A 27,578-nucleotide genomic window follows, 5' to 3' on the forward strand; every position below is an offset into this window, starting at 1 on the left:
CAAACATATTAACTGTATATTTCAAAATAATACATCACTATTAGTATTTTCTTAAATGAACATTAATAAATAAAGTCTTTTTGTTTGTTTGTTTAGTATTTAGTAGAGTTTAAAATCTTGGCTCTTACTTTGGTAAGAGCCCAAAATAAGAACAATTTTTAGACTTTGGATTTCATTGTAATAAGATATAAGGCTGTTCTTCAATGACCCTCACATCACCAAAGGATTTTACCTCCATCGTAGCTAGGCTGAGAGTTGACAGTTCTGTTGCACCAAGAAATTGTAGGCACGATTTTTGGATACAGACTTCCTGCTATGACCAAAGCTACTTGACTTGAGTGAGTGACTTTATTATTAGCCCACAGAGAACAGGCTACAGCATTCATTTAAGATATGGTGTGTGTATTAAGATAGTCTATCCATAAAGTCATTCACCAACTGTTTCAATGAACAATGGTTCTGCTTGGAGGGTGGCACAGACATTAGGTGAGGGTAAGAATCTGGTTCATTGGCTGTGATAATTTGGAAAGGCATTCATCTCAGAGAAAGAGTAACTTATAAAGTCCTCCTCTTCAAACTTGATACAAGAGTTACAAATGTCAAGCAAAGCATTCAGTTTCACTCTTTGTTGTTCTCTTACAAGTCACCTCCCTAGTTAATTGTCTATGTTTCTTTTGGGTATATAAATACTTTTGAAATATATAAGCTGTTCTGAAAAACCATAGTATAGTATAAAAACATGAAATAAACAATACTACTAATAGAGAGGCTGAGATAGGAGAAGCAAGATTTCAAGACCCTTAAGTTGTACACAGCCAGACACTGTCACAAACAAACAAACTGAAAGTTATAGATTGTACAGTATTGGACTGGTGTCCTGGTGTGGTTTAGGTATCCAGGTGACTGTGGCTTCGTAGAATGAGTTTGGCAGTGTTCCTTCTGTCTACTTTGTGGACTAGTGTGAGGAATATTGCTATTAGTTCTTTCTGAAAATCTTGTAGAATTCTGCAGAAATACCGTCTGGCCCTTGGCTACTTTTGGTTGGGAGACTTATGATGACTGTTTCTATTTACTTAGGGGTTATATGGCTGTTTAAATAGTTTGTCTTATCTTGATGTAACTTTGATGCATGAAATCTGTCTAGAAAATTATCCATTTCATTACAAATTTCCAATTTTGTTGAGTACAGACTTTTTAAGTAATACGTAATGATTCTTTAACTTTCCTCACTGTCTGTTGTTATGTCTCCCTTGTTATTTCTCATTTTGTTTATTTGGATACTGTCATTCTGTCTTTTGGTTTGAATGTCTAAAGGTTTGTCTATCTCCTTGATTTTCTCAAAGAAACAGCTCTTGTTTTTATTGATATTTTGTATTGTTTTGTTGTTGTTGTTTTTTCTGTGATTGATTCAGCCCTGATTTTGATTATTTACTGTCTTCTATTCTTCTTTAATGTACTTGGTTCCTTCCTTTCTTTCTTCCTTTCTTTCTCTCTTTCTTTCTTTTTTCTTTCTTTCTCATTTATTTCTTTTTTCTTTCTTTTTTTTTTATTTTTAAATTTTAATTAATTTTTTACACTCCATATTTTATTCTGCCACCCATCCACCCTCCAACTGTTTCACATCCCATACCTCCTCCCCACCCCCTGTCTCCACATGGATGTCCCCACCCCCAACCCCACCTGACCTTTAAACTCCCCGGGGTCTCCAGTCTCTTGAGGGTTAGGTACATCATCTCTGAATGAACACAGACCTGGAAGTTCTCTACTGTATGTGTGTTGGGGGCCTCAGATCAGCTGGTGTATACTGCCTGTTTGGTGGTACAGTGTTTGAGAGATCTCGGGAGTCCAGATTAATTGAGACTGCTGGTCCTCTTACAGGATTGCCCTTCTCCTCAACTTCTCTTAGCCTTCCTTAATTCAACAACAGGGGTCAGCTGCTTCTGTCCATTGGTTGGATGTAAATATCTGCATCTGACTCTTTCAGTTGTTTGTTGGGTCTTCTGTAGTGCAGTCATGCTAGGTCCCTTTTTGTGAGTACTCCATAGCCTCAATAAGAGTGTAAGACCTTGGTATCTCCCCTTGGACTGAAGCCCTGAGGGCCAGCAGAAAGAAAGGAAACAGGCAACCTCAGGAAATAGGTTGGGGGTAGGGAGATCCTCCAAAATGCACCAGAGACCTGGGAGGTGAGAGATTCTCAGGGAGTAGGGAGAGGGAACTTATGGAGCCCACCTCCACCAGGAACACAGGGCATCAAGTGAAGAATGAGGTTACTGTCCCACAGTCACAACTCTGACCCATAATTGTTCCTACCTGAAAGAATTACAGGAATGGATATGGAGAGGAGCCTGAGGAAAAGAAGGTTCAGTACAAGCCCAAATTGGGATCCAGCTCAAGGGGAGGTTCCTTTTTTTTCTAGAGCTTTCAGGTGTTCTTTTTTTTTATTTTTTTATTGAATATTTTATTTATTTATATTTCAACTGTTATCCCATTTCTTGATTTACCCTCTGCAAACCCCCTATCTTAACCCCCTTCCCCTGCTTCTCTGAGGGTGCTCCCACACCAATTCCCACTTCACTACCTTAGCATTCCCCTACACTGGGGCATTAAACCTTCACTGGACCAAGGGCCTCCCCTCCCATTGATGCCAGATAAGACCATCCTCTGTTACATATCTAGCTGGAGCCATAGGTCCTCTTTGGTTAGTGGTTTAGTCTCTGGGAGCTTTGAGGCATATGGTTGGTTGATATTGTTGTTGCAAACCCCATTCAGCTCCTCCAGTCCTTGCCCTAACTCCTCCATTGGGGTCCCCATGTTCAGTCTGATGATTGACTGCAAGAGGAAACAGCTATTCTGGACTCCTGTCAATAAGCACTTCTTGGCATCTGCAATAGTGTCTGGGTTTGGTGTCTGCAGATGAGATGGATCCCCTGGTGGCGCCATGCAGATGACCTTTCCTTCAGTCTCTGCTCCACTCTTTGTCCCTATATTTCCTTCAGACAGGAGCAATTCTGAGTTAAAACTTTGGACATGAGTGGGTGGCCCCATCCCTCAACCCCAGGAGCCCTGCCTAACTTCTGGATATGTTCTCTACAGGTTCTCTCTCCCCTTTGCTGGGTATTTCAACTAATGTCATCCCTGTTAGATCCTGGAAGCCTCTTCCTTTCCTAGCTTCTGGGACTTTCTGGTGGCTACCCCTAGTTCCACATCCCCCATTGCTACACACATCTGTTCAATTTCCTGACTCTCGGTATATCACCTCCGTCTGCTCTCATCCCTGATTCTGTCCCCTTTCCCCTCCCCCTTCTCTCTTCCTCCCAAGTCCCTTCCACCCTATATACCTCAGGTGTTCTTTTAAATGGCTGGTATGAGAATTTTCTAATTTCTTTATGGAGGCATTTAGTCATATGAACTTTCCTCTTAGCACTGCCTTTATTGTGTTTCATGAACTTTTGGATATGTTATGCCTTCATTTTCATTGAATTCTAGAAAGTATTTAGTTGTGTAAAGAGTTGTTCTATTACCATGAGTGTGTAGGCTTCCTGTTTCTTCTGTTGTTGTTGAAATCCAGCTTTAATCCATAATGGTCTGGAAGGATACATGATCTTATTTCAATTTTCTTTTATCTGTTGAGCTTTGCTTTATGGTTAATTTTGGAGAAAGATCCATAAGGTGCTGAGAAAAATATTCTTTTGTGTGTGCGTGAAATATACTATAGATGTCTGTTAGGTTCATTTGATTCATAATATCTATTAGTTTCATTCTTTCTTTGTTTAGTTTTTTTCTGGATGATGTATCAATTTGTGTGAATGGATATGTTAAAGTCTTCTACAATTAATGTGTGGCATTTTATGTGTGATTTAAGCCTCAACAACTTTTCTTTTACAAATATGGGTGCCCTGTGTTTGGGGCATCAATGTTCAGAACTGAGATATCGTCTTGGTAGATTTTTTTTCTTTTTATGAGTATAAAGTGTCCTTCCCTGTCTCTCGTGATTAACTTTGGTTGAAAGTCTATTTTACTAGGCATTGGAATGGCTACTCCAGCTTGCTTCTTGGATCCATTTGCTTGGAAAAATTTTTTTCAGCCCTTTGCTCTGAGGTAATGTCTATCTCTATTGCTGAGGTATAGATCTTGTATGCAGGAGAATGATGAGTCCTGTATAGTTGTATCCATGCTATGAAACTGTTTCTTTTTTTTTTTTTTGTGGGGTTGATGTGTTTATGGATGTTGAGAAATATCAATGACCAGTGATTGTTAATTCCTGTTTCTTTATATTTGGTTGTGTTTGTGTGTGTGTGTGTGTGTGTGTGTTTGTGTGTGTGTGTGTGCTTGTTTTTGCTAGTATGGAATTACTTATTTCCTGTGTTTTCTTGGGTTCTGTTATGCTCTTTGGGTTGGAATTTTCCTTCTAGTATTTTCTGTAGAGCTGAATTTGTAAATAGATAATATTTAAATTTGGAGTTAACTTTAATGGTCCTGGTGAGGCAGGCCTGTGATGGGTATCCTTGGGTTGTATGGTTCTAGACCAGCAGGTCAGTAAGGTTCAGGATCTGCAGGTCTGGTGAATATGGTTGGGGGTTGGGAGAATGGAGGGTACAACAGGGATAGCAGACTGCTCATGGGGCTTGGGGTCCCCCAATGACTCAGTGAGCAGGGAAGATAGGTGGGGAAAGCTGTTGCATGTTTTTAATTGGACTGTTCATTGTTCATCTTTTTAAGTTTTTCAACATTTTATATATGTCTCAGCAAACATTTTCCTCTAGACCATAACTTTCCTTTTAGCCTTCATTGTAAAGTTGTCCAGAGAGTGCTTACTTTGTTTGATTCCAACTTACAATTGTTTCCCTTGGATGACTAGCATTCCTGAGTTCAAATCTGACAATATTAACTAAGATTTTGCTCTCCAGACTTTACATTTCATACTTGTGCTATGACCCCCCCACACACACTCTGAGATGAGCTTTAATAAGAGTTGGTCTTAGGATAGTACATACTTGCTTATGATTCTAGTTACTCTGGCAACAGTTATGGAGGATACTGTCATTCCTCTATTGGATTATTTCTGTGCACTTGAGAAAGCATTACTTAAGCACATTTTGTGGTTATATTTACAGGTATAGGTTTTTGTTCCATTTGCTTTTATGTATTTTCTTCTACCAATACAACATGCTCTATGGTTACTGTGGCTACATAATAAGCCTGGACACTCAATAGAGTGGATTCTTTTGTGTTATACTTCTTGAATCGAAGCACTTTATTTTAGGTTCGAAATTCTGTGACCTTTTTTGTACCTATAGAATGCCTGCTGAGACTTTGATAACAATTGAATTACATATATAGATTGTTTTTAATAATAGAACCATCATTGTGTTGAGTCCTCTAGTGTATAAAATATCTCCCTTCATCTATTTTAAAGCTAAAATAGTATTTTAGCTATTCTTTGTTGACTTTTTATTAGAATTTTGTAATTTGTTAATTCAGGTCCAGATTTGGGTTTATGCTCCCTCTCTCTCTCTGTCTCTCTGTCTCTCTGTCTCTCTGTCTCTCTGTCTCTCTCTCTCTCTCTCTCTCTCTGTGTGTGTGTGTGTGTGTGTGTGTGTGTGTGTGTGTGTGTGTGTTTATGTATGTGTGTGTGTATAGGGATTTGGGTGTGTGGGTATGGTGTATAGGTATATGTGATGTGTGAATATGCACATAAGTGGAAACCAGAAGAGGATAAGGTACTGTGCTCTATCAGTTTCAACCTTATATTCTTTAGATAGGATCTGTCTTAGTCGGGGTTTCTTTTCCTACACAAATATCATGACCAAGAAGCAAGTTGGGGAGGAAAGGGTTTATTCAGCTTACTTCCACATTGCTGTTGATCACCGAAGGAAGTCAGGACTGGAACTCAAGCAGGTCAGGAAGCAGGAGCTGATGCAGAGACCATGGAGGGATGTTCCTTACTGGCTTGTTTCCCCTGACTTGCTCAGCCTGCTCTCTTATAGAACCCAAGACTTCCAGCCCAGGGATGGTACCACCCACAAGGGGCTTTACCCCCTTGATCACTAATTGAGAAAATGCCCCACAGCTGGATCTCATGGAGGCACTTTCCCAACTGAAGGTCCCTTCTCTGTGATAACTCCAACCTGTGTCAAGTTGGTACACAAAACCAGCGAGTCCAGGGTCTCTCTTTCTGAACCCTAGCTTGTTAAGTTCAACAAGCTGCATTTATCTTTCTGTCTCATTCTCTATAGCTATGGGGTCTCTGGCATTTGAGGATCTGTCCATCTTTTTTTATGTGGATGTTGGGATACAATCTCCGGTCCCCATGCTTACTCAGCATACTGAGCCATTTCACCAGTCCTAGGAGCATGTTTGGCTAGACTATTATGTAGTTATTTAAAATTTGAAGCACTTATAAATGGTCTTGATTTATACTGAAAATAGATTCTTCTCTCATACAGCACATCACACCCAGTTTCTCCTCCCTCCATTCCTCCCAGCTCCCCTGCCCCCATCTTCCCTCTCCTCTAGATCCACTCCCCTTCCTTTTTTCTTTTTTTCTTGAAGGAACAGGCCTTCAAAGGCCAACAACCAAGCACAACAAATTACAATAGGCAAGTCAATAAGACAAGGCAAAAGTCCTTATACTGAAGCTGGACAAGGCAACCAAATAGGACAAAAAGAGTCCTAAGACCTGGCAAGAGTCAGACACACATGCTTCCACTATTAGAAGTCCCGCAAAAGCACGAAGCTAACAGCCACAACATATAGGCAGAGAACCTGGTGCAGACCCATCAAGGCATAGTACTTGCTGCTTCAGACTCTATAAGTCTGTATGAGCCACCACTTAGTTGATTCAGTGGGCCTTGTTGTCCTACTGTGTTATAATTTTCCTCCCCCTCTTCTGTGGGGTTCCCCTGAGCTCTAAAGGGAGGGGCATGATGAAGATCTCCAGTTTAGACTCCCTCTTCCTTTAATGTCTTGTTGTGGGTTTTTGTACCCACTCTCATCTCTGCTACAGGAAGCCCTCCTAATGATGACTGGACAAGGCACCAGTGTATGAGCATATTATCATTAGGACTCATTTCACTGATTTCTTTTTTTTTTATTAGATGTTTTCTTTATTTACAATATCTCCTTTCCCAGGTTCCCCTCCAAAAGAAAAAAGAAAAAGAAAAGAAAATAAGAAAAATAAAATAAAATAAAAACCAAAAACTAAACAATCCCCTGTTCCCTCCCCCCTCCCCCGGCTCACCACCCCACCCTTTCCTAAAGAAATGTTCAGCATCCTTAGTCATCAGGGAAATGCAAATCAAAACAACCCTGAGATTCCACCTCACACCAGTCAGAATGACTAGGATAAAAAACTGATTTCGTTTTGTATAAATCAGTAGTGTTTCGTTCCACTCTGGGCTCCTTCTTATGACATGGACCTCAAGTTAAAGCAGAAACTGGTCACTTCCACAAATTATGCCCCGCCCTTGGCCAACACATCTTACCGACAAAACAGATTGTAGTTTTGAAGTTGTTTTTGGCTGGGTTTGTGTCCATGTTTTCTGAAAAGCACCTTCCAACATCAACAAGACTAGAATGTAGGGGCAAAGGTTCTATATAGGCACCAACTGAACCTCCTTGCTTTCAATGAGCTTTGTGAATATTGTCCTTGGCATTGGGGCCCCACTGTTAGTTTTCAGAGAGAAGCTTTCTGTCCTAACATAAGCTTGTTTGGGGATCTCCAGGGAACCCCAATAACTCAACCAAAACCAATCCCAGGCCACCACTGAAAGTCTTGCCTGGCTACAAAAGATGGCCATTTCAGATTGGGTATCATATCCTACATTACTAGGGATCCTCACAAGGGTCACACTTATAGACTCCAGATGTTTTGAACTTTAATCCAATAGAATCATAAATGTTCACATGAATTTAATCAAGTTTTCCTTATCAATATTGCAAGATTCACTTATTACCTTTAGTGATAGTTCATACTATTGAATTGCTGCATATTATAGTACAAAAAGAGCAAAGTTTCCACTTTCTATTGATAGAGATTTATATTATTTTTAAACTTTGACATGGATAAAGCTGGTACAGACACACACACATACACACACCACACACACACAAGCATATACACACACATTTTTCTATCATTTATGCTATTTATTTATTTATTATTTTTTATAAATTTTAACTCCACAAGACTAACAGAAAACTCCAAGTTCCAGAAAGTGAAGACTACCATATTCCTTATTACACTTACAACCTATGAATAATAACACTTATTGCTTTTGTCTGTTGATTAGTGTTCAATTCTTTAAAATGGTTTAATGAGACTTGGCAGTCACTCTACTGACCTTATAACTCCTTGTATTATTGGTTATATATTTATAGTTATTCTCTAGAAGGTGTTTTAGCTATTTGATAGTGATGATTACATCTCATGTTTTTGCCTCCGCACAGTGGTGTGCTTTGTACCTTGTACAGAGTGCTTGCTTGATAAATATTTGTTCCTTGAGTGATGGAGGGTATGCTCTGAATTAATGAGGTATTACTGTGATTCCAGCTGATGGCTGCACAGATGACTGGGTTGACCTTGGCCTCATTACTGAGCTGTATAGGCATGGCCTGTGTTGATTTATGGAGCTCTCCTTAATGTCCTGAAGAATCCTGAATATATGAGGCTCATTTATGTCGTATCACAGGATCCTACATGATGAAATAGAAACTGTGTTAGCCACTGTTAGGTTTAACCATTCTATCAATATTTATCTTGGAAATTAGATAATCACAAAAGAGACAGAGAATGAGATGGTTTACAGAGGAAATAATTGGCCAGGGGAATCAAAGATTCGTATTCAAAAACTTCAAGAAGCTTCTCCACCTATCCGTGGCAGCTTTGATATTCAAGCTTATGGACATGCCCTGAAAGGTATATATGAAGTGCTCAGAATTATTAGAGACATACCAAAGTTTTTCAAGTATACATGTATGCATTGTTTGCTAAATGTTCAATAGTATTGTTCCTGATATTTGCTGTGTAGAGTTATCTTACATTCAAACACCTAAATAAACGATATGAAATAACATGAACCATATTGAAGTCAGTAATAGCATTTCCATCTCAGAACTGTTTGTTCATAGTTTAGTAAAGAACTCACCCATCTGAAGCCAATGTTATCAGTTATAGCTGTTTTTATTTAAATGTCAGTGAAAACATAGCAAATTCCTTAAAAATCCTTTTTCAGAAGGCAGTTAAAACTATGGCCTTGTAGTTGAAATGATGACTATATGGAAATTATGGCCTTTATGATGTATAGATAGAAAAATCATGACTGTGCTATCCAGAAATGTTGTGATATTAAAATAATATAAAATTGTATTGGAATAGTATTTTAAAGTACAGTTTTAACTAATAGATGGATATCTAAATATCTGCTATACTGTCCAAATGGTACCTATTACCATGTATCCATTGAACAGTTAAGTTGAAATAGGCACCATATGTTAAAATAAATAATATTTATGTATAGTCTCATACTTGTTCAGCTTTAGTTCTAGTGCCTGTTTAGTTTTACTTTATAAAATATTACTGCTAGTACCAGGCCAACCAAGTACTGCTTCTAAGCTTTAGTTCTAGTACCTGTTTAGTTTTACTTTATAAAATATTACTGCTAGTACCAGGCCAACCAAGTACTGCTTCTCAGTCTCTATCATATAGACAGTGGGTGCTAATTTAAGCAATAGTGATATATTTTTGGTACACTTATTTTTAGTGACACTTTCTTGATTTACATAGTTAAAATTCAAACGAGAAATAAAATTATCTAGAATAAATGACACTTGAGTGCTTTCTTTATTGACTTATCAAATATAACTTTTAATTTCTAAAAGTTTATCTTACTATCATGACTTAAAGATAATTCATAAAGCAAACTGGCATTCAAATAAAAATATCAAAACCAAGACAACGTTCAGATTCATTACTCATATTATTTTGTTTCTTGTTAATACATAATCTCTTCTAAGCACTCTAAACTTCTTTTTGACAAGAATGTGATTGAAGAATGATACTTTACATACACCGTGCCATGAAGAGTGCTCAGTTTGTGAATTTTTGTTTCTTTCTGTGATACAGGCATCCCTGCTGCTGTGCCAGCTGCAGACTTGCAGTTTGCCCTGCAGAGCCTGGAAGAAATTGAACAAGTCTCAGTAGGCAGAGAGGGAACTTGTGCTGGCTACTCATGGCGCATCAAATGGAAAAGCCCCCGTGGAAAGCAACCTCTTCTGCAGGTCCCTGCATTAGCAGAGCCTCTGTGTCCTTCTCTGTGCTCTTTGCTAATTTGTACTCTTCCTCATCCTAAAAAGAACTGGAGATTGTAGATTTTTCAAAAGCAAAGCATAAACTAATTTTATTTGGTTTTTGTTTGTTTGTTTTTTACAACAGGGTCTTGCTTTGTAGCCTTGCTATGTAGGCCAGGCTATTGAATAGATAAGAAATATGGATAGCAATCCACCTGCTTTTGCCTATGCTGGGATTAAAGGTGTGTGTCACCACACCAAGCTCATTCATGATTTTTAAAATCATTTGAACATAAAAAATATTTTGCATTAGAATGAGCAGGCAGGTGTTCTCTATCATGGAGACCAGATATTGGTACTTTTAAATCCCATTGCTATATGGAAAAAGCCAAGAGGAATTGTGAGAAGACCCTTGATGGTATACAGGCCATCTCATAAGTATATATTCATCTATAATTTAGAGAGTACACCTACAGAATTAGCTTCATTACCCATAGTTCTTCTGAGACTGTGAAAATTATGTTATTGTAAAGATGACCTGTTCAAGTCAAGTCTAAAGTTGTCATCTACTGTTATATTTTACACGCAATAGATGAGTGAACACCAGTGTATCTCAAGAAGAATGGGAGCTCACGAAATCTAAAATTAAAACAAGGCTCCTGCAAACAGGATAGAGCAGAACCCTCTGGGATTTGTGTTTTATGCACACACACACACACACACACACACACACACACACACACACACACACACGGCTCCTTCAAATAGGATAGAGCAGAACCCTCTGGGATTTGTGTTTTATACACACACACACATGCATGTACACATACTCACTCACTCACTCACAAGGATAATGCTTCTTAGAAATGATGAAAGCATGAGAAAGTGCTTCTTATATCCTGTTGGTTAGAATGTGAAGGAGGCCAATTTTTTGGCAGATGTTGTAGTGTTATCTTAATATATGATTCAACAGTCTGTTATATAGTTCCACCCTACTGAAACAGTAGTACAAATGTGAAATGGTATAACCAAAAAGATGGTCACTACTGCATCATTTCTCCCTATAAAACTGTAGAAAGTTAAATCTCTTTGATGGGAGAATTATTGGTGAAATGACAGAATCTTTTACTGGCTACTCTGTGACCATATACTATGACAAGATGGAGAAGGTGCAGAACCCTACTCAGGAAATTTATTGAATGGAGAGATAGGAAATTAGAAGACAAAAACCACATAAAAGTATGTAGACATAAAATACATTGTGCAAGATATGTTATAAAGCCACAGGAGTTATTTTACAGGCACATACTTGGAAATAGAATTCTAAAATTCTGTTATTGAGACTGGCCTCCTCTTGCTAGCTCTGTTTATTTCTGGTATTCATCCCTTCTCTTTTTCCACCAGTCTCCACCACTTATTCAATATTGCTGTCTTCATCACGAGCTCATGTGTAGTACATCATGGAGGCACTTATGTCTTTGCTAGTGCCTTTAGATATCAGAAGGTGACCATACTGGCATAAGGATTTTGAATGACCAGATTATACATATGAATGAAATTTGGTTTTTTTTTTTATGACTAGAAGAAAGTATAATTCGAGAATGAGACATGAGACAGCAGCATAGCCATATGCTATTTAGGCAACGTATCCCAGGAGACATGCTTCATACACCAAACACTAAAACACTAAAGTGAAAAAATTGGTCAACGTTTTAATTATTTATGAATGATTTACCAAACTATATTGAGAAGGAACAGAAAACATTTTCAAACATAAAATTAAAAGAATTTATTTTCTTTAGGTTCATTATATTTTAATAATCAATATATTATAATCTAATGATCTCACTATTTTTCCTTTGAGTAGATTGTGAAAAGTTTTTTAAAAAAAATATTAAATTTACTTTTTTATATCCATAAGCTTTCTACTTATTCTTAAATTTGTTCCATTTTCCATTGCTATTCTATAAATTAATTTTGTCTAAAAATAGATCAATGATTCCAACATTATCGGAGAAAAGGCTAATGTGACAGTTACCACAATAAAGGAAGGTGGCCTATTTAGGCAACGTATCCCTGGAGACATGCTTCGTACACCAAATCAGCAACCACAGGTATGATTCAAGCTTTTCTCATAACATTTACAATTTAAAATGTATAACTAATTTGTACCAATGTACCAAAGACCTTGTAAAATGAAAGTGTTTTCAAATGTAGTTTCATCTGAATATTTTCTTTTCCTTTTTTTTTTTTTTGGTTTTTTGAGACAGGGTTTCTCTGTGTAGCCTTGGCTGTCCTGGAACTCACTCTGTAGACCAGGCTGGCCTCGAACTCAGAAATCCGCGTGCCTCTGCCTCCCAAGTGCTGGGATTAAAGGCGTGCGCCACCACCGCCCAGCTCTGAATATTTTCTTAACAACTGATCAACTTATTATTTTTTAAATTTGGAGAAAGCTATCTTTCTAATGATGAAATGACTCTTTTAAATATACCACCAACAGAATTAGTAACTGTGTTATTCTATTTGATCTTTATAACATTTATGTCAGGTAATTATTAATGTGGCTGCTTTAGTGATAAGAATACTAAAATATATCAAGTATAGGTGACTTTCCATTAAGCAACCTCTAGTTATCTTCATAGCACTAATTAAAACAATGCTTTCATGATTTAATTTATGTAAATTTCCATCCTACATTTACTACAAGTTGGGTGACAGCAAGGATGACATTTGTTTTCTTGCATGTGTTTCTTTTATTCCTATTTACAACTGTATTAGAAGCCTAATAGAACATTTACTATACAAATAAATATATCAATAAATGAATGACTACATGACTAAATGTGTCAACGCAGAAAACATAAACATTTTTGGGCAAATAACATGCTTCTTGTTCTAAATCCAGTGCATAAAGTATGTACACTCTGGAATTATTACTACATTTCATTATTAAATTTTATGTATGTTGTACTGAGCTCTGGTGGTCCTTTAGCCTTGTTCAACTATGCATCTGTGTTTCTTGACTTGAAGGTTGAAGTCTATGTCAATGGAATTCCAGCCAAATGTTCAGGTGACTGTGGGTTTACATGGGATGCCATGATTACTCCCCTGATCTTGACTACAACACCTTCTGAGGGTAATGTTTTGCTTTTAACCTTTTAATACAAGGTGGGGGATAGTTAGAAAAAATGTAACCTCTGATAATGAACTTTAAATATATATTACTGTCACTAACTATGGCAAGCAAACAACTCAATATAGTGAGAACTATTTTTCAACTGAAACTATGGAAAAACACTCATTACTTACTTGGAAAAAATATATGAAGCCAAAATATGCCATTAATATCTCTATTCTCTACTTCTGCAAATTACAATTAGTCTCTATAATTCCCCTGTGACTTTGAGACATTGTTCTTCTGTTTGACCCAGTGTGTGTATTAACATTCATCTGGTGAGAATTCTCTGACAGAGGTTGCAACTAGGCAAACAATAGGATAGCTATAGTGTAACAAAAGAAAAGAACTGAGTACTCAATTTGAGAAAACAGAACAATTAATGCCAAGGACGCATCCCAACCTAGTATGCATCTTATTGGGGAAAATGTGATTGTGTTTTTTGGGTAAGCCCCCAAAAATGTAAATAGACATCAGGGATAAGGTTTAAAAGGTGAGTTTTTAACCATAGTGATGGATTCAGAAGTCAGTACCTATGTGTAGTCTTAGTTGCTGATAGTAAAACCACATCTGTTTTGTGTCCTTGCGTTTACTAGTGGTTTTCGATTTTTCTGTGTACTTCCCCAAAATTACTTTGGGCTCAAAATAATTGACAACCTGAATTGCTTTTTATCATGTTTGATCAAGTTAAAAATAATGGAAAAATATAATGAGTGCAATAAAAACTAGCCATTTTTCTTCACTGACAATTAAGGCTGCTTACATATTACATACACATTCCAATCATAATCAGAATTTTTATGAGAACGTAAAATTCCCTTAACTATTAACCCTATCCTAGTCCCTACAGCTCCCTTAGTCAACTACAGTAATTAATTTTGTATGTTTTCTTTCATTCTGTCTCAATGCCTTTTTAATTTGAGGTGCATATATAGTAATTTTGGTGTGTGTGTGTGTGTGTTTTATTTATGTCTGTGTGTCTGTGGTGGGAGTGAAAATTCTGTCTTAGGTGTCATTTCTCAGGAAAAGGTCTACTTTGTTTTATCTGTAATTAGAAAATATTAATAATACAAAATAATTGGTTTCATTGTGACCTCTTCACACATGAGATAATGTATTTTGATCATGCACATTCTCTCGTCTCCCTTCCCCCTCCTGATAATTACTGTCCTCTTCCCAGTTCCTCCTCCCAACTTCCCCTTTTTTAACTTCAAGATGCATATCCTTTCTTCCATGTCCTTTGTAAATGAAGTGTGACTTGTTCCTCATTCTTTTCTCCATGGTTTCATGGTTGATTGCTGTTTTTTCGACTTGTTTGTTAAAATAATAATTTTTCTTTTCTTACCTAATTCCATATTTCAGTGAAATAATATTCTGATGAATATTAACACAGATAATAAAAATCAATACATAATAATTCTATTTTTTTTTCTTGTAGAGAACCCGTGTTTAATTCCCAGAATCCACATGATAGATTATAGCTACCTATAACTCCAGTTTCAAAAAATCTGGCACTATAAGAAAATTGGTGCATAAAATAAATGGTGAACAAATAATAAATAAACATCCTTGCAAATAAACACTTATACATACAAAATTAAAAACATTAAAATATATAAATACAAATACATACTGAGCCTTAAAATATTGTATAACCAAGTTTTTAAAGAATACAGGTTGATTTCTACCCTTGACAGCTCAAGAATATTCATATCAAGTTAAATAAGCACATTGTGTTTCCTGGAAACCTTTAATTCCATTTTGTCTTAATTAGTAAGAATTCATATAATGAAACCACTGAATGCTGAAGACCTAGACCTTGGAGCTAAGCACTATAATCGTAACAAATAATCTCTTTTGCTTTTAGTTATAGGGAAGAGTTGTCTTCAAAGTAACTTTCAGGTTTTTGGTTTTTGGTTTTTGGTTTTTGGTTTGTTTTGATTTTTGCCAAATACATGTGTCTTTTCTCTCTGCTTAACTTCAAGCTTGTTGTTTGTATCTTGTAAAAGGTAGGTGTATTTTTCCTAAGAAATATCTGATTTTCTAACAGATTCTAAGTTTTTTTCATCTGAAATGCAGTGACTTACGTTTACTACTTTCAGGATCCTATGCAGAAAGCACGATTCTAACCATAGCAGGCTCTGGATTTTCTCCCACCTCAGCTGTGTCTGTCTCTCTTGGGTCTACCAGATGCTCTCTTCTTTCTGTGGATGGTAGGTTCTTTCAATTGTCATGAAGTTTGACTGTTTTTCTCCTAAAGAAATTGGAAGATAGTACTACCACAAATATAATTGTCTTTGTATGTATGTATTTTAGAGTCATGAAATTAGCAACCTGGTCTGGAAATATATAATGACCATAGACTATTTGAGTGTTATACAGTGTCTTTATTGCATGAAGAGTGATCCACCATACCTCCATTCGTCTATACCTTACAAAGTGATATCACAATATATTTCATGTATTTATGTATCTCTAGGCCACAGAGATATTCAAAGTACATCTCTTTCCTCTCATGGTCTCTGATCATGTCTATTGTTGTTGTTGTTTATTTGCTTTTGTATGTACTGGGGATTGAACCCAGAGCCTAGGGCATGTTAAGTAAATGCTGTCCCAAAAACTATATCACCATCCTTCTGCCTGTGCCACAGTAATCATCATGAGGTAAGAGGACATGACCATATTCTTTGATTTCTATTTCAACAGGATTTCTCAAGTTATGCAGAATTTTAAGATCATTTATAATTTTAAAGTATTTACATTGGTAGAAGCATAGTTACTTAATTTCACTGAAACTTATCATTCACAACCCTAGATATTTTCTATGACTTAATCAGATTGAAATCACATGAACAAGACCACTTGTCAAAATTTCTGTTGATTTTTTATTTAAATGTGTTCTTGAAGTCAAGTAGCCAATATTATAACAGTATTACTTAACTATAGTAAAGTGGAGGAAATGTTTTCATTTGATTCTTATTATGTTTATTGATAGAACATCAGTTCTATCAGTTGTGGATATAAGTGAAATGTTGAATGAAAATTTTAGTAAAAATTCATAATAACTTTAATGTAGACCTTCTTTAGGCAAGGTTTCCAGATTCGTTTTCAACATTTATTTACCATTTCCTAGAAGTAAGTAATTCATAACAGCAAGTAGCTTGCAAAGATCTTACCTCCTGACTAAGATTTCCCTCTCCCCACCAGAATAATAGTAGTTTATCTTGGATATAGTTCTTGGAGTCTTAAAAACAAAGGTCAAAGTTAGTATTTACAAATTACTTTTAGTGAGTTTTTTTTTTTAATCTGAAAACACCACCACTTTGCTTTATCATTTTCTTCTTCTTTTTTATCAAAAGAAAATGAGATCAAGTGCCAGATTCTGAATGGAAGTGCTGGACATGTACCAGTTGCTGTGTCCATTGCTGATGTTGGACTAGCACAGCATCTAGAGGGTGAGGGATCCCACTTCGTTTATCGGAGTCAGATCTCACATGTCTGGCCTGATTCTGGAAGCCTGGCAGGTAATAGCTAACAGCTCTCCAAAGAGGTGATTGCATACATTTTCACACTAGGGTTTCCAGTGCTTTGATTCTAGTGCCAGAAGGGCAAGAAACCCAAGACTTCCTCATAGCCCAGAAGAGAATGTCCTTTTGAAAGGCACAGACGTTAAATGGCTGGCTAATTCTTTTCCTTATGAAGCACAATTTGGAAACTGCTTACGCTTACGTCATAGGTTATTGAATTAATATCATCAATTATTACATGTTTCTATAACAACCTCATTAATTATGTCAAGATAAGATTTATTAGTTATTATTCTGCTTACCAGCTGCTCCATTTGTAACCAGAGTCTCAGCGGAGCTCTTCAACCTAGAATAAAGTTCTGGGACAAACAGGACAAAGGAAAGCTGACAAAGAGGATACACAGACAATAACACATTTTTCTTGTTCTGTTTCACTTACTTTGTATATTTTTTAACCACAATTAATATAAGAAATTGTGCTTTGGTCTTGATTTTTGTGTTTTTCTAAAATTATATTACATTTTCTTCATTTTATTTTTCTCTTAGATTTTCTCTTTGCTTAGAGATATAAAAATTTAAGTCTTAATCCACCCTCATTTGTCACACACATGGGCTAAATAGAAATGGTGTCACTTCTTTCCAGGACAAAGAAGTAGTTGCTGCTAGTATACCCCAAAGCCAATATGGGCAAGCCTGTGCAACTGAGAGCTTAGCTGGGTTTGTGCTGGTAACTGTGTGCAGAGATGCTTCTCCATCCACTTGCTGTTATCTGGTGTCACTAGATGACTTGGGGATGATGAGTTAGAACTAGTGTTTGGTCCTAGTTAACCTGACTTTTGGTTTTATTTTCCTTGTTTTTCTTATAAAGGTGGTACTCTGTTGACAATATCTGGATTTGGTTTTAGTGAAAATTCAACTGTTTTAGTTGGAAATGAAACCTGCAATGTGATTGAAGGAGATTTGAATAGGATAATCTGCAGAACATCAAAAGTAAGGCCTCTGACTTGTTATTCCTCACCTCCTATAGTCCTAACCTCATTAACTAGGAAATATCTAGGTGGATAGGTTGACAAGTGACATATTTCTCTAAATTTCCAAGCTTTCAGTACTGTCTGTAAAAAAAATCATTTCTTCATCATTTTAAACTGAATCCAAAGACAAAATATTATTTCCACATCTGAGAAATTTAAAAACCATGATGAAGATAATCACAAGTAAACAATGCATCTCACCTGAAATAATAGAAGTAGATACAAAGTAAAGATAAAAGTCAGTGGGCATGGGAGTTCAGATGGCATCTCATAAAAGAGTTGATGTCTAGTCATCTCTTAGGGTCACCAGGAAATTATCAGATAAACTGAAAGAAGAAAAGAATTCAGTATTAATAATTTGTAAATTTCAGAGAAACAACTCTACGCATGCTTAGTTCTAAGAAAGAAATTCATTTTTATTTGTATTTTTGTAATGAAAGTTTACATCTATTTACTTTTTGTGTATATGCATGAGTGTGATGTGACTATTGCTGCACATATGTGGAGATAGCAGAGGCAGTTCTCTTCCTGGGAACAGACAGATCATCATTGGCAGCAAGCATGTTTACCTCTGAACCACCTCTCTGACCCAGAAAGTTATGTTTAAAAGTGTTAAAAGTAAATAAATAAAAGTAGATTTGTGCTCTTGTATTTTTTTCCAAAAAAAAAAAAAACTGCTAAAATTTCAATTTGTTGGCAAAAAATTTGGAGTTTGCTATAAGATATAAGAACTTAGAATCAATCGTTATTCCTTTTTTTTGTAACATTGGCCTTAGATTTAAATTAGGTCTATGGTTCATTAATTATGTGCAAAGAGATCATAAATGCAGAATCAGTTACTAACACCAAATCTCAAACACATGAGAGTAAGTGAAGACATAGGTAAGATGTGTAGGGAAAAAAAAAAAAGACAATGAGTGTGTGTTGGCTTGAATGATAGAGTAAGGATTTAGGGTCTTTGACAATATAAAAATATTTTTAAATAATTTAGTTAAAACATAATATGTGCATTTGTGAAGTATGAGATGATCAAGACTACCTTATTGAGAATTGCACAGATGCCATCAGTGAAAATATAAAGTAGTCTACTGTTAGAGCTTTGAGTATTTAACTTGATCAGCTAAAGTTTGTGAATGAAGTATGAAAATTAGATTTGAGTCTATAGCAAGAGAACAAGGACAAATTTTTGGTATCTTATCCTTCATCAATTATTTTCCCAGAGCATCTCAGTTGCACCATGAAAACCTTATTAAAATATATTATGTTTAATACATTATTAAAATGTAATAATATAGATGTAGATAAATGGATCAAAAACACTGCAGGACCATTAGATCTCTGCCTTGAGAATTTAGATACATAACCTATACTTAATATTTTAATATGTCAACTTTAAATATCTGAGAATTAAGTCTGATTCATGACTGAAATGAAACACTTTTAGAAGTTTATTTACAGTGATTCTATTTTTCGTCAGACTTTAGAGGGTTTTTTTTGTGTGTGTGTGTGTGTGTGTGTGTGTGTGTGTGTATACAGCCTTGGATATAATTCTCCAGGAATTGTTCACCACATTTTCTCAGATATGTTATTTCCCTGGCTAGATCTAGCCAACAAGCCTAGGATGGGAGGTCAAGACACAACATCTGGCTTCTTTTCACTCTCTGTTTCTCTCCTTTATTAATGTGTGTTGTAGGGATTGAATTTGGGTCTTTGTGCTTGCAACATAAATATTTACTGACTGAATTAGCTCCCCAGCAAAGTGAATGGACTTAAATACTTCATTACTTTAATTTTTCTATTTTGTTTTTTTCTTTTTCTTTTCAGAGAACTGAGGGTACAGTTGATATTTCTGTCATTACCAATGGAATTCAAGCCACAGCAAAGGATAGTTTTAGTTACAGCTGCTTACAAACACCAGTTGTCACTGACTTCAGCCCAAAAGAACGGACAATTTTGGGTAAGAAATATTTCAGCGAGATCAGTCATTTGTCTTTCTGGGTCTGGGTTACCTCACTCAATGATATGATAATTTCAAGTTCCATTAACTTACATGCAAATTTCATAATATCGTTTTTCTTCACCTCTGAATAAAATTTCATCATGTGTATTTTACATTTTCATTGTCCATCATCAACGGACTTCTAGGACGCCATAAGTAGTAGTAGATTTTGTGAATCTCAAACTATAGTACATTACATATTTTTATAGTTGCTATCACATTGCTGAACTTTGAGTCTACAAGTGAATTTTCCAACTTTTCTTGAGTCCAAATACACACACACACACACACACACACACACACACACACACACACACACACAATCATACCAACAAGCACACACACACAAACCAGAAAGTTCTTCAAGGCACAGGTTCTCACTGTTTTCTTCCTTACACTGAAACATCCTCTTTACCTTCCTTTTCTTTAAATACAAGTAAGTCAACTTAAAATTTTACTCTGAACATGTACAATGGTGAGAAAAATATTGTATGTTTAAAAAATACTTCAGTGTTTTTTTTTCTTTGTGAAATAAACATGGCATTTTATGTGTACATAGAAGCATGAACTCATTCTTTTGAATTTTGCCTCCGAAAGTGAAAAAAATTTCTAAATCCAATAAAAGATAAGTATGTTGGTTTGGTTAATATGCATTTTTTCTGGATAAAAAGTTATATTTTTATAAAACAAGTTGTTTTTCTTTTAAAACAATAGGAAATGTCAATTTAACAATTAAAGGTTATAACTTTGGAAATGAACTCGCACAAAATACGGTGTATGTGGGAAGAAAACAGTGCCAGGTTCTTCACTCAAATTTCACAGACATTACATGCCTTCTGCCCACGTTGCCTCCAGGAAAACATGACATCTATGTCAAAGTCAGCAACTGGGGTTTAGCATCAGCAAGGTATGAGACTGATACTGGTTACAAGTGATAGGACTATGGAATGCTTAAGGCTAAAACTGGGACAGGGAAAAATTTAATCATTAACTTTCAAATATGTTGATTGCTTTCTTTACTCTTTTATATCTCCTCATAGAAAAAATTCTTTAAAATTCTCATAAAGTATGCAATAGCACTTTGGGTTTTGACCAAACCATTTAGAACAAGTTATAAAAATTCTCTGTTGAACTTTTGTACTGGCCATGTGATTTGCATGCATCCAGGAAATGTTTCCAAAGCAATTTTGACAGTGGAGGGAGAGCAGTTGTTTAATTCTGAATTTACAGTAATTTCCTGCACTAACGTTACTTGCAAATTGTTGGGAAGATTTTCATCAATGCTTAAACGATTCTGTAACAGTTACAAATGTAAAACTGCATTAATATTAGATCATTTGTATAATAAGAATGTATATGAAGTGAACTAACATTCTATGGAACAGGGCTGGATTCTCTGAATAGGTGCAATAGTTCAGCCAGGATCTGGCCAGCTAAAGGAAGCAGTGGAGATAATCCCTCGCTCATTCTCTTTCCCATAGAAATTCTGAATTTTCTTCCCTGAAACTGTTAGCAGCAGAATTTTAGTTCGTCTCTGAAATAATTGCTGGTTTGAATTGCTTTGAAGAAGAGTAAACTAAATTAATGGCTTAAAAAGAAGGCAAAGAAGGCAGGTGTCAGAATAGAAGGACAGATGTTTGCCCAAATCTTACAGGAAGTGAGGACCGCTAAGCATAGACTCTAGAACTACATCCCCTGTTTGAATTACTGGGAGGATTTCATAAAATTTTTGAAAATCTACTGGCTTCTGATGTTTGTGGATGATAATGTACAAAGTCAAACCCAAACTGTGTATTTAGATGGTAGTAGGAGAAATACCAATTCAGCATACTAAAGGAGTTATATAAAGCAATACAAAAACCTCTTTGTAATCTACAGACTGTGCTGTCATGGTGGGACCTAGGATATAAAGGGCTTGAACCCTCTGTATCAGGTCAGAACATTGCACAATTTGATGGCACCCTAGAAGGCATATCATCTATAATAAAATAAAGTAAATATATGTTTTCCATGAGATAGTAAGAAGTCTTGACAAGTTTTGAACAACTAGGAAAAATTAAACTGAATTACACAAAAATTAATTACTTCTATAATATATTGAATTTGTCGCTACTTTTTAAACATGTCTTCACATTTTGCTGTAGTAAAAATTTTAAAATACTCTAAGGAATTTTGTTTACTTCTTGTTACCTCATTTCTTAAAATCATATTTTCTATATTATTTTAAGATTTTGTATCTCACATAGTTCTGTTATTAGATTTTTCAAAACTCTGGTTTTCAAAATTAATATATACATCTAACCAGAATAAAGATGATTACCAGATTATCTGGTCTGAAAAATTAATGTCTAATTATATATGTATTCAGTTATTTCCTGTTCCCACAAGTGTGGAGTGAGGAAAGGAAGCTCATTGGAAATCTATTCTTTCGTCTTTTTCAGGAACAAGTCAAATGCTTCCATACTGTACATTTTGGAAGTCATCCACATGTTTCCCCAGAGAGGCTCTTTGTATGGTGGTACCGAAATCACTATAATGGGTTTTGGGTTCAGCACAATACCAACTGAGAATTCTGTTCTCTTAGGTAAAACCTTTGTCCTGTAGGGGCTAACTTGTTAAGGCTTTCCTTGTCTAAAATGACCTGCTGGAGGAACTGGGTTGTTATACAAATATTTTCAGTGATTTTACAATATTGTAAGAAATGTTATACAAATAGTCTTGTTTGCTTTTCTACGTTATAATGTGTTGGGGGGAGGGTTTGTGCATATTGGTACTCATCTGAGACCAGAGGAGGACATTGGATACCCTAGAGCTGGAGTTATAGGTAGTTGTGAGCCACTGGATATCAGTGATGGGAACTGAACTTGGAGCTTATGCAAAAGCAGGAAGAGCTCTTAACTACTGATCCCTCTCTCCAATTCTTTTTTTCTTGTTAATTTAGAAAAGGCCAAGTGTTTAAGGAATAATGAGACAGTGAACAACTCTGCTATTGAATCTTTCATTATCTTTGTGCATTTAATGTGTATAAAATTTTTGTGTGAAAACACACACTCAAACATAATCACCCTCAGAAGCAAAGTACCAAAGATCCTCCTGTGTAACACGGAGCTTTGTTAAGCAATAGCTCTTTACTGCTGATACATCACCTCTATAGTTCATAAAAAACAACTCACAATGTTTTTCCTACCCTTATACTTTTAGGTTCCTCCCAATGTGACATTACATCATCATCAGAAAATGTCATCAAATGCACTCTTCATTCAACCGGGAATATATTCAGAATTACCAACAACGGTTCACATTTAGGTACCAACCAAGATTTATATATTGCAAATAAAGACGAGAGAGTTTATGCTGCGATTAGGTTGATTTTTTATTTTGCATTTTAAGTTGTTTAGAGAATCAATGTTGTTCTTTCATATATATATATATATATATATATATATATATATATATATATATATATATATACTTTTGCAGCGGTCTCCATATAAGATTAAAAGTCACATTGTTACTACATATGTAGTAACATACATCATGAGGTCAAGATGAGAAGGTCAAGCTTTATAATTTCCTGCTCAGGAATTTCCAGTGATTTTGTTGCAGTTCAGTATGTCCTGAGTTACTGCTTATTATCAGTCATGAATTTCAGAATAAATATTCAAGTTGAAATATTAGCATGATAGTTGTTTCCAAAAATTCTTGTGTATAAAGAGTTGATAAGAACATTAGAACCACCCCATGTAACATTTCTGAACACCTTATTTCTTAAACATCCAACTCTTTTCAGTGTCTCCTGATCATCACTCTGGAGTTATTACAGTTTATTTCTTCCTTTGCCTATCATGATCTTGCTTCCTAGTAATCCTGGTTTTTATTTTGGTTGAATTTGAATTATGTACAAACATTAATGTAGAATACTAACTTGAAAGTTGTTCTTACTTGTAAACAGCTGTTTTCATGGTTAATTATAAGACATTTACTTCTTTTCCTTTTAAAAAATCTGCCTCAATTTTTACTCCCAGTGCATGGACTAGGCTATGCCTGGTCACCATCAGTCTTAAATGTGACTGTGGGCGATACTGTTGTGTGGTACTGGCAAGTACACCCCTTCCTTAGGGGTGTAGGATACAGAATTTTCTCAGTCTCCAGTCCTGGAAGTGTGACTTACGATGGCAAAGGATTTACAAATGGAAGGCAAAAAACTGCATCCGGTATGATTTGTTTTGTTGAAGTTTTCATTGTTTTCCTTTTTCTTACTTGTAGTAAATATGTTTACATGAATTAGTCATGCAAATAAAGCCATAAATTAGTTTACCTGGCATTTTATGCCTATTGAAAAAAACATAAATAAGTTCAAGTGGGGGCTGGAGAGATGGCTCAGTGATTAAGGGCACTGACTGTTCTTCCGAAGGCCCTGAGTTTAAATCCCAACAATCACATGGTGGTGGCTCACAACCATCTGTAATGAGATCTAACGCCCTCTTCTGGTGGGTGTCTGAAGACAGCTACAGTTTATTCATATAAATAAAAATAAATAAATTCAAGCAATTATCTTAAACAGACTTAGCTGCTTAGTATGCCATTTCTAGTCTTTATTAACTTTATTGAATCTGTGATAATTGACCAACTAACTGAAGCATATGTTATGCAACAAAGTACAATAGGACTGTATGAAGATAGGACTATGTTTTAGTCACATTAACCTGAAAATAAGTAAGGAACTTTTGTTGATTGTAATCAGCTTATCAACATTCTTATAGGAAAACTAAGTATGATTGCGCCTTACAGATAACTAGTTTGTTCTATGCCTGTAATAGTATATTTAAATTTTCATTGTAATTTTTTTCTTAAAATTTGATAAATTAGGCCAGACTTTCCATGGTTTTCTTTAAAAAGTAAAACTGGATCTTGTCTTTCTTGTTTGAAATTTCATTATCAAAATAAAAAACAAACAAAAGAAAGTCTTTATAGCCAGTGACTCATTCTCTACTATTTCCTATTGTGCTATAAGACACATACAAACTAAGAAAATTGTCATCTGCACTTGCATTGAAATGATAATTTCCAATTTCCTCACCTAGTTTTCAAAGATTCATTAATTGCTTGTATCTCTTGTGTATAATCTTATTTTATGGCAGGTTCATTTTCTTACCAGTTTACTTCCCCTGGAATCCATTACTACAGCAGCGGGTATGTTGATGAGACTCACTCCATATCTCTCCAAGGAGTCATTAACGTTTTTCCAGCTGAAACCAGGCACATTCCCCTGCACCTGTTTGTGGGAAACATTGAAGCGACATATGTTCCAGGTAAGATTGTTAAACATGGAAACTACACCAGATGACCCAGCATAAAGTGACCTTTGTAGAGTAGATGTCAGGTGACTGGATCTACCTGCTTTTGTCTCTTATAAGGCTAGAATTTATTATGTAAACTTACTAATTAATTTATAATTTAATAAATAAATTCAAATACTTTTAAAAATTAATTTTAAAAATAACAGATCTCCAGAATATAAAACCATCTACCCCCTTCATTAGTGTAAACAGTAATAGAGTCTGAGCAGAGTACTTGTTTTAGGATAGCGTGCATAGTTTACAAATGACTCTTTTGTCTAAATGCAGGCCCTGCGCATTTACAGTTGGAAAGTACGGCAGCAGGCTGCCTAGCAACAGAACCCCGGTGTGGCCTGAATGATACAAGGGTTAAAAATTCAAGTAAATTATTCTTCGAGCTTTCAAACTGCATTTCGCCCTCTATAATCAACATTACTCCCTCTACTGGAACAGCAAATGAACGCCTAACTATCACTGGGCATGGCTTCAGTAGTCTTCCATGTGCCAATAAGGTAAGAAAATAGAATCTCTTCTTCTCAGTGTCCATGTGCTCAATAAAAAGAACGTATTTTGACCACAATCCCCAGTTGAAATTTCATCACATTTATGATATATAGCACAAAACTAATTCACTTAAAGTTTACAATTGTACATATGTGTGTATATTTAACAGTGTATTGATGGAGCTGTACCCCTCTTACTGGAATAAGTTTTAGAACATGTCATGATCATAAAAGAAACCTCATTGGACATCACCCACTTCCTTCACCCATTTCAGCACAATAGTAACTGCCAACCTGTTTTCCTTCTATATAGATTTGCCTATTCTGCACATTTTTTCTACAATATGAAGCGTTTTGTGAACATGTTTTCCTTTGGCATAATATGCCGAAAGTTCTTGCATGTTTCAGTACTTCTTTTTTTCATGGATGAATAAATACATTGCTATATGGCATGTATATCACATAAAGTCAATAGACTCTAACCATCTAATTGATGGTTATTTAGTTTTATACTTTTTGGTTAATATGAGTAACTCAGTTATTAACACACTTGTAAAGCCATGACATAAGGTCAATTTAATATACATCATCAATTTCTCATGTTATGAATACAAATTTTTCTCAGACTTATTGTTTTAAAAAATATAACTGATGCTAATACAAACATGGAGTTCATATGAGAGTAATGGATGAATGCATTTTATTTTATATTCATTGTTCTTCCAGGTTACAGTTGGTAGCTACCCTTGTGTTGTAGAAGAAAGTAGTGAAAATTCTATTATGTGTCACATTGACCCTCAAAACTCAATGGATGTTGGCATTAGAGAAATTGTTACTTTGATTGTCTACAACCTGGGCACTGCTATCAACACACTGCCCAATGAATTTGACAGGCGGTTTGTACTTTTGCCAAGCATAGATGTGGTGACGCCGAAAGCAGGGTCAACTACAGGAATGACAAGGGTGACCATACAAGGCTCTGGATTTATGGCTTCTTCTGCAGGTGTAGAAGTCTTTATGGGTGATTTCCCATGTAAAGTTCTATCTGTGACCTACACAGCTATTGAATGTGAAACATCTCCTGCACCCCACCAGCTTGTTTTTGTAGACCTTCTAATACATGGAGTACCAGCCCAATGTCAGGGTAACTGCAGCTTTTTCTATTTAGAAAACATTGCTCCCTACGTAACAGAGGTCTTCCCAAACGTGATCCAAGGATCTGGAAATGTCCTCATCAAAGGAGAAGGTTTTGGGACAGTGTTGGAAGATATTTCTATATTTATTGGAAGTCAACAGTTCAGAGTAATAGATGTTAATGAAAATAATATTACCGTTCTCATGACTCCACTAGCAGCTGGCCTTCATTCTCTCAGTGTTGTTGTTGGATCTAAGGGCTTGGCTCTGGGAAATCTAACCATCAGCAGCCCTGCAGTAGCTTCTGTCTCACCAACCTCTGGAAGCATTGCTGGTGGAACGACGTTGATGATTACAGGCAATGGATTTTCTCCTGGAAACACCACAGTTACTGTTGGAGATCAGCCTTGTCAAATTATGTCCATCAACTCCAGTGAGGTCTGCTGTAGCACCCCAGCTGGGGGAGCTGGTACAGCCAGTCTGAAGATTGATGTCAATGCGGTCATCTACCCACCTTTGTCATTTACATACGCCATGGAGGATACTCCATTTCTCAAAAGAATCATCCCTTACAGAGGTACTC

At 35.9% G+C, this 27,578-nt stretch overlaps 1 protein-coding gene and 1 long non-coding RNA gene across 10 annotated transcripts in view; one reads left to right on the plus strand and one right to left on the minus strand.

Annotated features, from left to right (window-relative positions):
• Nucleotides 1–27,578, plus strand: part of Pkhd1l1 (PKHD1 like 1) — a 165,167-nt gene that overhangs the window by 45,197 nt on the left and 92,392 nt on the right. For 8 of the 9 annotated variants that reach the window (XR_004115089.1, XR_004115088.1, XM_031358649.1 and 5 more), the window contains 15 exons: nucleotides 8,770–8,917; nucleotides 10,124–10,278; nucleotides 12,279–12,401; nucleotides 13,318–13,423; nucleotides 15,565–15,675; nucleotides 16,822–16,986; nucleotides 17,858–17,979; nucleotides 19,845–19,977; nucleotides 20,734–20,926; nucleotides 22,461–22,603; nucleotides 23,221–23,325; nucleotides 24,045–24,233; nucleotides 25,161–25,331; nucleotides 25,647–25,870; nucleotides 26,588–27,572. Coding sequence is in view for 7 of the 9 variants with exons in the window: in XM_031358649.1 (XP_031214509.1) it covers nucleotides 8,770–8,917; nucleotides 10,124–10,278; nucleotides 12,279–12,401; nucleotides 13,318–13,423; nucleotides 15,565–15,675; nucleotides 16,822–16,986; nucleotides 17,858–17,979; nucleotides 19,845–19,977; nucleotides 20,734–20,926; nucleotides 22,461–22,603; nucleotides 23,221–23,325; nucleotides 24,045–24,233; nucleotides 25,161–25,331; nucleotides 25,647–25,870; nucleotides 26,588–27,572 (3,073 nt within the window). In the remaining 2 variants the exon portion in view is untranslated. The remainder of the gene's footprint in view (nucleotides 1–8,769; nucleotides 8,918–10,123; nucleotides 10,279–12,278; nucleotides 12,402–13,317; nucleotides 13,424–15,564; nucleotides 15,676–16,821; nucleotides 16,987–17,857; nucleotides 17,980–19,844; nucleotides 19,978–20,733; nucleotides 20,927–22,460; nucleotides 22,604–23,220; nucleotides 23,326–24,044; nucleotides 24,234–25,160; nucleotides 25,332–25,646; nucleotides 25,871–26,587; nucleotides 27,573–27,578) is intronic. The other variant, XM_031358651.1, reaches the window with a different exon arrangement.
• Nucleotides 10,089–27,322, minus strand: LOC116081919. The gene is made up of 7 exons (XR_004115090.1): nucleotides 27,193–27,322; nucleotides 25,175–25,294; nucleotides 18,222–18,346; nucleotides 17,292–17,348; nucleotides 16,639–16,706; nucleotides 15,550–15,666; nucleotides 10,089–10,173 (listed from the first exon to the last, which is right to left on the minus strand). It is a non-coding gene; the product is annotated as an uncharacterized LOC116081919 (long non-coding RNA).

Source organism: Mastomys coucha, unplaced genomic scaffold (assembly GCF_008632895.1).
Source record: "Mastomys coucha isolate ucsf_1 unplaced genomic scaffold, UCSF_Mcou_1 pScaffold7, whole genome shotgun sequence".
Classification (NCBI taxonomy): domain Eukaryota; kingdom Metazoa; phylum Chordata; class Mammalia; order Rodentia; family Muridae; genus Mastomys; species Mastomys coucha.